The sequence below is a fragment of the Haemaphysalis longicornis genome, unplaced genomic scaffold (assembly GCF_048455015.1).
Source record: "Haemaphysalis longicornis isolate Haplotype H1 unplaced genomic scaffold, Haemaphysalis longicornis Haplotype H1 scaffold_2, whole genome shotgun sequence".
Lineage (NCBI taxonomy): Eukaryota > Metazoa > Arthropoda > Arachnida > Ixodida > Ixodidae > Haemaphysalis > Haemaphysalis longicornis.
The window spans coordinates 238,876,066-238,889,553 of NW_027526295.1; the positions used below are offsets into that span (position 1 = coordinate 238,876,066).

Here is a 13,488-nt window from a genome sequence, read left to right on the forward strand (position 1 = left end):
GAACTTTTGAAGGCCTACTTTATCAAAAATAGGGGCACAGGTTGTGTCAGTACGACGTCGGTGTGTTTGCGGGAGAGCGAGCTCCGCCTTTTATGTCGCAATCTCTAGCGCGCATGTGGCTTGCGCTACAGGTGGTCTGTGCGTAGGCGCGCCTCTGTGGTGTTGACGTTTCTATGCAGAGGAGGGTTCAAAATAAAATTGTTGGTAGTGAGCGCTCGTCCCGTCTACTGTGCTTCTGTGTCCTCGTCCTTTGCGCTCGTTTTAGTTTTTTGAAGCCATGAACCAACACGCCCAACAAAGCATTCTATCAAGTAAAATTAGTCAACCGGGGCCCCTTCCGCGTCTTGCCAAATCGACGCACTCAGGTGAGACGTGGCCGCTAGCCGCAGCGTAGTTTAAACCCCGTCAGCAACCATTCTCATATGCAGGCGCTACCATAGCGCCAGAGTGTCACCCTTGTTATTTACGCAATGAAACGTTGAGGGCCGGAGTTCTACGGTCTCGGAAGTTCAAATTACTCAGAAACAGCAATTGCCAGTGCTATTACCGAGAACGCCAGACAGAATATTTTTCTTTGTGTTTTTTTTTCGTGCTGCTTGGACAGTTTTGTTTTGTTTCGTTCTTCGATTTTGTCGTGCTTCTATCTCTCTCCTTTTGAACCTTGTTTTGCATCCCCAATTTTCTTCTTTATTTTGAAGACAAATAAGAAATTATTTAATTTTTAATTAAAATACGGTGTAATATTTGGTTCTGTTTATCTGCCCTGCCTCAGATATGCCCAAGATTTAAACGCGCTGAACAACGTTGTCATCTATGAGCCGTGGCACCAGTGTTACTAGTATGTATAGGTCCAGCCTACATATTACGTTGTTCGTTGTAGTCGGAATGTTTTTTTTTACCTGGAGCTGGAGTCACCTTCAAACAAGAGGTGAAGCCAGAAGGGTGGCGTCATAAATCCGTTCCAAAAAATTCAGTGCTCCTCCATTCTGTTAAGAAGGATTTCTAGCTAAGGTGGGTGCAGTCTAAGGAGTGCATGAAACAAATCCCGTGTGGTTGTCATTTGTAATTGAGGATATTTTCTAGCCAAATAGCTTAATAAAACATGAAAGAACTACAGCTTTATTCTATCGGACAAACATGGAGCCACTTTTTTCCCTCCCGCGTCCTAGGCATCATATCGTCTGTGTAACACACCAAACCAAACCGCTCGCCGCGCACGGAAGACAGCAGCCAGGTATGTCATCGGTGCGGGTGAGGGCACGAAGCCTATCTTCGCGTGCACGCCCCTCCTCCTTCCATCCCTCCCTCACCCGTGCGCGCATAAATCGACCACCGGTGATGTGTGCGTGCTTAGACATGAAAGTCACAGGGGGAAAATGCCGCTCCGAAAGCCCTTCCAGCTCAAAAAGAATTATTGGCTCACAACGGCCTTCTGAGCGGGCAAGTTGACCTTGCAAGTTGCTCTTCATTCAGGAGAGATTCGCAGCTACTCGACGAGTTGGAACCTGAGGAGCAATGGCGGCAACTGCATGTTCTGCGGCAGCGGCTTTCCGTTGTTCTCACGCCAGCTCGCGCTTCTGTGCACGCCGATCCTCGTTCAAAATTTCCGCTCTTCTGCCTCCGAGCGAAGGACACGCGTCCGTCCCATAGCGAGTTCAAAGCGCAACTCTTGATAAGCCTCTAGAGCCATTTCAGCCGATTGCGCTGCTTATGAAAGAGGCATTGGTGGTGGCGAGGGTGGAATGCGGTGTCTAGTAAAGCAGCTTCACCGGAATGAAAACTGAGAGGGGGAGGGTTAGCCATCCACAGCTTCGATGTGAAAGCCTGCATTGGTTTGCCAAGAACATTCCACAAAGTGGTCATTATTCTTTTTTTACAATGGTCAGTACCCTAATTTAAGAGCAACTACTTTGGAGTTTACAATTGGAGGACAAACTTGGCTGAACAAGCGGTGCGGTGATTTCCGCCGTCTTTCCCGTGGGTCCATACCTCGGTCCAGGGGCCCCTGGGACATGGCCGCTGTTTGGGCTCGAGACCAGAGTCTTCTGGTTCCCCAGCCGGGAGTTGAGCCGTGCGCAGTCCCATTGTTCAATGGTGTGGGAAGTGTTGGAGGGAAAAAATTGGCGATTATGTATGCCTATGTCATGGCATTCAAGGTGGAGGATGTGGGCCAGTAGGCAAATGCAGAGGAATAGTGAGCTTGGAACATAGGGTGAAGGCGAGTTCCCAAGGGGGTCTGGAGGGGGGTCTATATACGGCGTAAAGTGGTTTCCTCGGCCTTTGAAGATATTAGGGTGGAGGAGCAGGAGGAGTGTATGATGGTATGAGAGGTGGTAATGGCACAGGACAGGATGCCGTGGTAGCGTGGGGAGATAGGTTGGGGCGCCAGGCTGAGATCGATGCCCTCTTGAGTAAATGCTTCGGGTGTAGAGAAAGGGACAATCCGTCGGGACCCGTTCTGCAGAGTGCTTTAATAGAACATGGTACTGATAATGATGATGGGCACGAGGGAGGCGAGAAGTGATCTTTTTCAACATGGGGCATTATTGTACATAAAATAAACTCGCTGCACATCTGCACTTGTACATGAACTAACCTGAATCTGAATCTGAATCTGAATCTAAAATCAGCGTGACCGGCCTCATTCCCTTCCAAGGACTCGTGTCCAAGGGTCCCGACGATGTGAATATCTGGGAGTAGGTGATCTTAAAGAGGCGAAGTGCGAGATAAAGTATGTGGCCTTGAAGGGAATGACGCCAGGCTGTTTGGCTGGCTGTTCGGTGATAACTGTGAAGTATTCCGTGTCTGTCGCTGCTGTATGGCTATAACTGTTTTTTCGGTTGTTGTGACATACTATAGGTTGGTAATGGGAGGGAGGCGCGGGTTTTGTGCCATGAGTCAACGACAGCAAGGGCGTACAGCTGGCGCCGATAAAGCATGTCTCAGGTCTCGTCTATAATTACGTTCGGAGGCATTGACTCTGGCGGTGCGTCGGCCTTTGTTGAAGCTTGGATGCGCATTTTGACTTATAAAATAGAAGGTCAGTTGATGTTGTTTGAGGGGGTGTGTAGTTCGTTAGCAGGTTTAGGTAGGTGGGGGAGGGTATATCCAATGTCTCTGGAATGTGTCGGTCGGTGGTGGCGCGTTTCCATCACTCTGATTGGCCTGCTCATGCGCTTGAACAAGTTCATTCGAGCTATTGTGTACGTCCAGTTGGAGGAGGCCTTCTGGGGAGGTGCGGGTTGGTAGTCCTAGGACAAGCTTGGTGCTTTGGCTGATGTTTCAATTTTATACGTTCATGCGGTCACATTGAGTGGTAGGGGTGCAGCATATGTACTTCGGCTGGTGAGGAGTGCTTGCACAATTTCAAAGGTATCATTATCGCGGTGTCCTCTGCGTTGGTTCATCATTCCGCGAAGGAGGTGAGTCAATTAAGAAACCGTAGAATTGAGTTGGCTGATGGTGTGCGCTCCCCCTCCCCCCCCCCCCTTCCCCCCCGTTGCAGTACCAGGCTGGGGAAACATCAACAGGTTGCTTGTGGTGCCGGAATTTTATTGATTGTATGAGCAGGGTCGTGTTTGTGAACGAGACGTCGCTCGTAAGTCTTGGTGCGTAGAATAAGTATTGTCGACTTCTTCGGTGCGCACGTGAGGCCCTGTGAATGTAGGTATGTAAAGGTGGGGTCCGTTGCTTTTTGAAGTGTGTCTTCTTGGTTTCCGGGGGGTTAACGAAGCTAAAAGGTGGTGGCGTCCGCATTTAGCGTACGGTGTAAATTTAGTGTAGCGCAAGTTGAGGGTTGGCGTCGTGCAGTGCAGTGTTGCAAAGTAGATGTGAGATGACAGAACCTTGCAATATTCCTCGTGGTGGTGTAGTAAATTTGTTGCGGCAAAAATGAACGTGGCGGAGGCTCCAATGCAGTTATATGCTGCTTAGCCTAAACTGGTAGCTTCGAGTAGGCATACGCGGGGGTTGAATTCAAGTATTGACTGAGGGGTGGTGGGAAGAGTGGGAAGGGTGCGATAGAACTACCCAAGTGCCGCCAAAGCAACACGAGCCTACAATGCTTGACATATACCACCGTACAAAGGCGTGCCCGAGGCACCGATCCTTCTAATACGCCCCACGAGATCAGTCTGCATATGCATCTGAAAATAAAAATTAACAACAAAGGTTGGGGGGAAAGAGGTACTTATGCTGGAATATTAATGGGCCACATTAAAAACATTATGTTTAAAATCACGAACATTGGAAGTTCTCTACGCACACGCACACAATACGTCGATGTAGCAGGTGACAAAACGTACAGTCAGGAAGGACTTCCTCTCAAAATGGCTAATTCGCAGCTCATTCAGGAATACCAACCGACGGAAGCAATACACGCCTGGTTAGCCAGTGACGATAACAGTTGCTGCCAAGTCAACATACCCACCCAGAGTTCTCACGCGCGCGCTCAAGGAGATTTTCCTGCGACGATTACGGCCGCTCTCAAAGAAACACTCGGCCAATTTACCTATTTCTAGTGGCTTCGACGTGAACCCACCAATGAATAATGTCGGCACTCTCATTCAGGGGGATTGGCCAATGATAGCGACAGCATTCGTCAGAATGCTGTCGCTCATTCGAATTCTCATAGCGAATTCTCATAGCGAATAGAAAGCTCATAGCGAATTCCTGAATTAAGATAGGCAGCGATGTCAACATATCTACCCACACATATAATGTCACAACTCAATGACAGTCAATTCTCACACCTTCTATATCATAAGGGATCGAACGCTTAGGTGCCTACGACACTTTTTTTTGCTGTTGGCTTAAAAACTGCCGCAATATGTACGCTTTGAATGCTCCGGAAAATCATTGCTCAACTTGCCGTTACACTCCGTGAGCGGTAGTTTGGGCAAGGAGTTGACTCATGTCTCCTTAACCTGATAACACTTGCAAATTAACTGTTCAGAATTTTGCAGCGAAGCTGTATACACCTCCCATATAACGTAATAACCTCAACACAATAACCTTCAACATTTAAGAATAACCTTAAAATATTTACTTAACTCTAAATCAGTGATTTTGACACATAACGTTCAAGGTTTATTAAATCATGCGCAGGATGTCTTAATTGCAGGATAACCGATACCGCAAGAGAGGGACCGCAACACAAGCAGTCAAAGGTGAACCAGCCAGGGACTTCGACACGTGACTCGCGATTACACTCAGGTGATAACAGTTGTCGCTGTCGTGTACTACGCAGAGAGTGGACGGTCGATCAGCGGTATTGGGCGGCCACTGAACTCCAAGCAGTGTACATTGAAAGTTCAATAAATTTTTGGTGTATTAGTCTGACGCTATTCCTAAATTCTGCAAAGCCGTGTTCATGACCTCTCACAAAGAGACGAAACCGATCGTTTTTATTTTAACAGATTCCAGCATGTGGCAGCACTCAAGCAGTTTATGAAGTTCGCGGCCTTGCAAGCATTTTCTGTAAGGAGCTTGAGCTTACGGCCCACTAAAAGAGCGTGGGTGTTTCTCGTTTTGAAAACTCAGCTATAAATTTGTTTTCTATTGCTACGCGGGTTCTTGAAATATTACACTCTTGTAGCGCAGTGTAGAACTCTGGAACAATGTGCTGCGATTGAGGGCATCAAAAAGAGAGACTCAAATCCAGACTCAAGTGGATCGTCTCAGAACGGGAAGCAAGTGGGCTGGTTGGCGCATGTTGAAAACGTGAGAGATAGCGCAAGTAACGGGACGCAGAGCAGAATATACACATACGGCGCTGACTAACAACCAAGTGGATCTTCTCAGAAAGATCCACTTGAGCCTGGATGTACAACGAGGCGAACGGGCCACTAGAATGAAGATCTAATAGAGCGTTAATGTCCATCGTGGCGGGAGGTCCGGTCTGTTGGATATTTCGTCTCGGTGAACCATTTGCCTCCCGGGCCTCCAGGCACGTTTTCGCCAACATCCTCTCACTTATAGGAAGTAGCATGTCACATCTCCCTCTCTCTCTCTCTCTCTCTCTCTCTCTCTCTCTCTCTCTCTCTCTCTCTCTCTCTCTCTCTCTCTCTCTCTCTCTCTCTCTCTCTCTCTCTCTCTCTCTCGTCTTGCTGGTTTCTTTTACTGCAAAAAAACTTCGGGCTAGTCACAAACGAAGGAAATTCGCACTATTTCCTTCGTTACATAGTTTCATGCGAATTTGATTTTGTAATTTTCTGCAGCCGTTAACGTACTTTATAAATATCACGCATTTAACAACTTCTTGATTTATTTAGTCTCCGTGCTAAGCACGCTCTATATTGTGATTCAACAAATCCTGACGTGCGATTCGGCGGTGAGAGGCTACCTCTTAGGACGCAGATACTAATCGACCTGGTCCCTCACATCATTTTTTGTGTAACTTTATGTGACTGAAATACTTACTTTTCTGCAATATTTCCTACTAAAAATTCTAACCAGGATAGTTGGCTTCCTTTTGCTTTAACTACAACGCAGCAATTTTATTATGTTTCATTAAAAGATTTTGTGCACATACATCTTAATTCCGGAATAAACCTCGCTCTTTTCTGTTTACATATGCATATACAGTTATGCTGCTTTAGTTTCCGCTTATGCTTAGTTTCTGAAGAGCTTTGGAAATATTTATAGAGTCCTTAATCATATGGGGCCTCCGCATAACTAAATCGCATTAAAAAAAACGCGTACTCAAAGCCATCTTTAAAAATGTCATTTTGTTTTTATGCACTTAGTTGAGAAAAATTGTGCTTCCGAAGGAATCTATTTGTGGCTAAAGGACAGTAATCCTACAGCACAGCGATGCCCAGTATTACGCTTTGCGGCAAAACAAATCAACACCTTTTTTTTTCAGATGCCGTCTTTCACGCGCCCACTGATCGTCTTGCTGGCGTTTTGGACATACGAGACACTGGCCAAGAAGCCGCCCCCGCACATCATATTCATTCTCGCCGACGACTTGGTTTGTGCTGTAATTGTACTCATGCACAAAGCTTTTGTGCCGGGGCAGCCGGCTAAATCACCAGCGGAGAGTTTTCTTACGTAATATTTTACACAGAAAAATCCCCGGTGCGTTAATTGCGGATTCTCCCGCTAGGTGCAAAGTATGTTGTATTATCTACATTATGTGTTCCTATACCACTAGAAGTGAAATTTCTCCCCGTCTTCTTTCTTTCCTACTATTCGGCAATTCGGTTTCTTGATTTGCATTCTAACCAGAATGCAAATTTTATTCCATTTTTCTCTCTTTCCGACCATTCTAAAATTATGGTTACGGGTTCGGATCCGCCTGAGCCCTAATTCTTAACCATTCCTTGCTTATTTCTATTTCTTAAACCATTCTGAAATTCATCTATCCTTTCCTGAAAAAAGAAACTAACAGCTCTCCTTGTGCTTGCATTAGCGTTATTGATTGTTGGCTTTCCAATACATGTACATAATTCACTCTGTTTTCCTTGCGTTCTGGTGTTCTTTCAAGTCGCTTTGAAATGCCTTCACTACCGCCACTGAAAAGAAGCCGGCCACAGTCATGTTACAATTTTTTTGTTATTTTACTTTTACTGCACAAAAAGATACGCGGAAATGGCTAAAGTTGCATTTGATCTTCGAAACGGCGCTAGGCTGCATGGCGTTGCTTGTCAGTGGCTGCTTGGGCCCTAGTGAAGGTCTATGCTTTAAGTCACTCAGTCGTCTTCACGTTAAAACACACAAGTGTAACATGGCACGCTCCTGGCCACCGCCTCTCAGGGTTGGGACGACGTGAGCTTCCATGGCTCGGCTCAAATTCCGACACCCAATCTGGACGCTCTGGCTGCGGACGACATCATTCTCAACAATTACTACACACAACCTCTTTGCACGCCCTCTCGAGCTGCGCTTCTGACGGGCATGTACCCTATTCACATAGGTGAGTTCGAGGGCCCTGCGGCCTCAAGCCGCCCGCTGTTTAGTACGGGGACACCATGAAAGCAGATTCAGCTGTTGTTGCCTTCGAAGTTGCTCGTCGAAATTGAAGGCGTTTGTTTAAAGCTTGAGAAATGCCGGAATGAGATTGAACGTTTTGTGTACGATTGTGCTACGATGATGCTGAGAATAACGTCCGGCTCCTCAACATTTGAGCATCGACGTCTTGGTCCTCGCTGGCAGCTATGCCACAGACTTCTCGCAATTGGATTTATAGAGCTGAACATTCTCGATTTCATGCACTTTCGCTCGGCACTACGGCAGTGGTTAATTCTTTGTGTACACTGTAATTTAATGTATTGGTGGACACTGCAGGTTGGGAGGGCTTGGTTGGTACTATCCTTTCATACTGAAGAAACGGTAATCTCCATTTTCTCTTGAAGAATCAGCAAGGTCGTCCGGGATAATATCTGCTCAAGACAGCTTGACATTGGCCCCGAAACCCTCACTTGGCAGGGTTCAGGAACATGAAAAAAAAAACATCACTCAAAACAAAATGAAATGAAAGAGTACATCCTTGGTACGTGTAGTTATACAAACCAATAAGCTGAAGTCAGAAACGTTATGCAAGATTTACGGATTCAAAATTCGCAACTGCTACAAATGAACACAAAAAGACAGTTGTAGACACTGGAACACATGAAACTAATACAAAATACCAGCCAACGATTGCAACATTGATGGAAACTACATGTTTATGAAGTATTGCCGCAATTGTTTGCGGGAAAAGTAACATGTATGTCTGTGTTCATTTAGAATGATGGGAATGGTTAAGTGTATAGAGCCTGATATTTATAATTAGTGCGGAATCGCGGCACTACCTGTCCTGTGCTGCGCGTGCGTGAATCAGCATCCCTTGCTGTTAGAGAAGAGAGTGATAGTGAAATGTTTTTCAATGCGTTTAATGCACAAACAAATGAAACTGAAATACGAAACGTGTACAAGTGGTTTACTTTGACAATGTTATATTTTGCGAAAGCATTTTGCGTTGATGCGAAATACGGTATATTGGCGATATTTCGGGCCATTTTCTTTTGCTACCGCAGAATTTTTATTTTATTGTTCTTACTTGTCGTAGCCCAAACAAGGCGACAATAATTAATATGCGATGCAAATCATGCGTTATATATCTGCAGTTTTACGTGTGCAGCGAGGATAGCCTGGCATCACGGTAATACTCCGTTGACTAAGGACACCTTATAATAAAGGTACTTCATACCAACAATCAATGAAACAAGCAGGTAAAGCACAATTCATTGCGAGCTTTGAAAAAACTATCGCACAGGCACAATCACATTATCATGAACAATGACAATTTGCAGATACTTTATATCGGTGCTGATGAACCGTAAAAAACAGGACTTATTCAACATACACATCAGGGAATGTATTCTTGTGTTTTGACCCTTTTGTGCCGTTTCAAAAGTGTCCGTCATACCAACAATCAATGAAACAAGCAGGTAAAAGCACAATTCTTTGCGAGCTTTGAAAAAACTGTCGCAGAGGCGCAATCAAATTATCATGAACAATGACAATTTGCAGATACTTTATATCGGTGCTGATGAACCGTAAAAAACAGGACTTACTCAACATACAAATCAGAAGTTGTATTCTTGCGTTTTGTCCCTTTTGTGTCCGTTTTAAAAGTGTCCGTTTTGAGTGAGCCCTGATTGGCTAAAAGCAAACAACCGGATGTGACGTAACGCAAGCTCGGCGAACCTACTGCGTTTGACCACGGCTTCCCCGAACAGACAATTTGAATTTCGAACAAGCGGTTTTGGAAGTACAGTAATGAATGTGCCGGTCATCGCCTTGTTGGTGATGGCTCGCCGGAGGAACAGGCGGTCGAGAAGTAATGCAGAGGCTGTCGATATGCCGGCAGAAGCATCCCACCATCATTTCCGCCTCTCGAAGAGCGCCGTGCGGTGGTTGTGCGAAGAGCTGCAGGCCGAATTTAGTCGGCGGCTGCATGGGCTCAGTGTCGAGAGCAAGCGATACGCGCCTTTCTTTCATCGCTACCGGTAGCTTTCAGTCAGCGGTCGGTAACGAAGAAACGATATCGCTGTCACAGCCCTCCGGGAGCCTGTGCATCATACGGCGCTGCAATCACACAGTGAAAAATACGATGATCTGCGAGCTAGGTAACGGTCAGCGGGTGCAGTGGAATAAACGGTCGTCTGCGAGCTTGATAGCTGTCGAGCACACAACCAAAATTACCCAAGCAGTCGGCATGACATTTATATACTTTTATTTGTACACACATACCAGCTTAACTTTCGTAGACTTCTCGCGCAACAGGTACGTTAAGAAACGAAAATTGCCCCCACTTACACATTTTTTCACTCGAAGAGCACCACGAAAATGTCAACGGCGTAACGCACCATTCCAGGTTCTTGGGAAAGTCCGCGTAAGCATGCCGCAAGTGCGTCGATGCCAAAATACGTAACCGAAAAGTTATCTTGATGCACGGACATTGCCCCCGACCTCAAAACAGAGTCCAAGCGCAAAAAACTGAGTAGCCGTAGCATTGTTTACACTTCACTGTTACAGGAAACAGCTGGCTGCAGCTGCCACCTATGGGCGTTCGTCGCACTGCGATGAAAACTTTCAACGTCGTAACAAAAACATCGTGTCGCATCTAGATTTTCAAGATACGTTAAAATAAACACAAAAAATAGTCTGACATGGTTTTAGTTATTCAAAATGCCTTTGCAAGAACAGTTGCGGTATTATCACAGGCCCACTGCTTAAACCGAAGTACGTCACGATAAAACGGACGCAAAATATACGTTTCAAAAACGGACAGTTACGAGAATACCGGCCCTGTAGAATGTATGCGCTATGCCTGTATAATAGCTCACTCCCCTACTCTCCTCCGCTGCCGCCCCTACCTGCTGAATTAGTGGATTAGAGAGGGAGAGAAAGGGGTTTATACGAGTCATCCGCATGTGGAAGCGTAAAGTAACGAACTCCATTTCTTCCCCTTTCTCGTAACTCTGGCAGGCATGCAGGAGTCCCTGATTCATGATGCCCAACCATGGGGACTTCCTCTAGATGTGAAGCTCCTACCGGAATACTTAAAGGAACTTGAATACGAGACGCATTTAGTTGGAAAGGTAAGACGATCTCGCACAGCTTTGAATCTTAAACAAGTCCACCTCCGTTTGGGGGAGTCGGCAATACTTCATTGATCATTCAGCTACAGTTGCCGACTGTTCTACGGCACAACGGCGTTCGCTGGATTTCGTTTCAGGCATAAGAACGAGGATGCGGAACCTGAAAAAAAAAAAAACTGCGGGAAGAACACGATAAAAGACGTAATGAAAAAAATGCTAAGAACAAGAAATCAAGCCAAAATTTAAAAATACAAGAACGACACAGCGAACGCACTTCACTTGAGCAGCCGCGTCTTAACAGCGGAGATGTTGTAGTACAAGCCGTAAGTTCGGTGTTTCAGGAAAAAAAAAACTACCAAGCAAATGCGAAGCGCTCGTGAGAGCGTTCATCACGGTGACGGTGGAGCGTTCCCGTCACGTGCAGTGACTTTAGCAAAAAAAGAAGAAAACTGGCAAAAACCCCGACGGGCGAGAAAATGCCCAGCGCTTGTGAGCGCGTGCCTCGCGACGACCGCCGAGTTCCGGGCTCGCGCAGTGGCTTTAGCAAGAAGCAAAAAAAGAACTGTAGTGCTGTCGTCAAGCTCGACCGCCCATGCAATGCTTGGCATGAGGAACATGACGACATCGATGCATATGGCGGTGACTACAACTAGCACAGTGCAAAGTAACAACATAACATGTAAATAAACTATCAAACCTGTAAAGATGCGTGGGGATGTGTCCTTCAGTGCTCGCGTAGAAAGAAATCCTGAAGTTTCGCTATTGTTCAAGCTTTGCGCATTTAGTCCAGGCTTCGCCAGTAGAACTGGTTGAAGTCTACAATGCTGAGGGCGACTTCGCATCCACCCCTCGCCGCGAAGAAGAACGTGACCTCTTCGGTGCATCCGGCGACGAGTACTCGCACCGCAAGTACGCAAATAAACAATGATAGTGAAACTTCGCTAAGTGTCCGGCACATACAACAGCTTCACCCTGCTAGTCTTGCGCGTCAGTAAAAGCTTCCCTGATTTTTTTGTTCATCTGTGGCGCACAAATCAATAAGCATATATAATTATGGTTGAAAGCACGAACAATTCTGTTCGCTAGTTCGGTTATGCCCGCCCGGAGGATGACCCGCGAACTTATAAGTTGTCCATGACCTGAGAATCATCAGATGCAGGGTTACGACGAAACAAGTTTCCGTGGTGTCTGATAGGTGGTGGTCATCTCCGGGTGCAACGCGGAGCAACTGAGTCCAGCACGCAGCCATGAGGAACCATTCAAGAGTGAGGCCTTCGGATTCTTGAGAAGCTGAGGCGTACTTTTCACTATTTGTTTCTGCGGCAGCATTGCAGTTGCCAGTGTCGCCGTAGAGGTGGAGAAATTTGAATTAATTGATCACATGCAAAAGAAAAACAATTATATAGCCAATGCTCGCTGCCATTCAGAACCAAAGTATCCGCCCGTCTCTTTGACTGCTACAACCAAACATCGTGGCGGGCTACAGACCCTTCGCCTCCTTCTTCCTGCGCTACGCCTTTGGAGACAGGAAATAATTGGGATGCCTCCCTTTATTAAAAGGATCATGTAGTAGACCTGCAGATTCGTGTTATTCCAAAGATTGGGCAGCTCGTACATCACCAAAGTTGCGTTCGACGGGAAACTTCGCTACCATTGCGGGGAAAAAATAGCACCAGGATGCGGGTTCTACCCCTGGCCGCGGCCATCGCTTTTCTGATGGAAGCGAAAAGCACAAAAAAAAAACGCCCGTGTGTGCAAGATTTCTGCGCACGTTCTTAAGCGGTTCTTACCTTGGGACCTCACAGTGCCTGTGTACCCATTCACATTTCATGTTCACGATTTGTAAAAAAAAAATCAATTCAAATTCAATTCTCAAGGATCGGTTCTAAAGGCTCTCTTTGTTATAGATCTTGATTCATAGCAAACAATTCTTAGCGCCGCCGACGACAAAAATGCATTTTTTTTTTTACGAAAGGGCTAAATATCACGGAAAAGAAAGATCAAATATATGACGAAAAAACTACAGGAATTCTGAACATGTTTTCTTAATGCGTAAACATTCTTACGCCGCTTTACCAACTTTCATTTTACTTTTTTTGGTGGTATTGAAAAAAGACGCCTAGCCTGACTGAGCGCTTTTTTCTCTGCTAGGCTCCGAAAACTGAAATATTTGGGTGGAAGCGTTGAATCAGATAGACCTTTATGCTTTCGTGGATTTATTTTAATTTTTTATATTGCCTTCATTTTTAGTTGTCTGAGATAGATCGCTGTCGTCAGCTTTTGCTATCGATAGCCGTCTCCGTCACATTGTGCGCCGATAACAGAGGAGGCCGGTGACCCAAAATCTTCTCATAAAACGGCCGCCGAGGATGAATGATCCGCAAAGTTGACAAGAGCT

The 13,488-nt window shown here is 45.9% G+C and overlaps 1 protein-coding gene across 1 annotated transcript; it reads left to right on the forward strand.

Moving 5' to 3' along the window:
* The first annotated feature begins 200 nt into the window (after nt 1-200).
* Nucleotides 201-12,402, forward strand: LOC144170221 (arylsulfatase B-like). The gene is made up of 5 exons (XM_077699870.1): nt 201-365; nt 5,123-5,214; nt 6,866-6,973; nt 7,759-7,918; nt 10,978-12,402. The coding sequence occupies exons 3-5, from the start codon at nt 6,866-6,868 to the stop codon at nt 11,163-11,165; spliced, it is 456 nt and encodes a 151-aa protein (XP_077555996.1). The 5' UTR covers nt 201-365; nt 5,123-5,214; the 3' UTR covers nt 11,166-12,402.
* Nucleotides 12,403-13,488: the final 1,086 nt, after the last annotated feature.

Excerpts from the sequence above, each read along its gene's own strand:
- LOC144170221 (XM_077699870.1), top strand. The coding sequence starts at position 6,866 with ATGCCGTCTTTCACGCGCCCACTGATCGTCTTGCTGGCGTTTTGGACA. Across the intron at positions 6,974-7,758 it reads TCATTCTCGCCGACGACTTG|GGTTGGGACGACGTGAGCTT; the intron begins GTTTGTGCTGTA and ends ACCGCCTCTCAG. Across the intron at positions 7,919-10,977 it reads CATGTACCCTATTCACATAG|GCATGCAGGAGTCCCTGATT; the intron begins GTGAGTTCGAGG and ends TAACTCTGGCAG.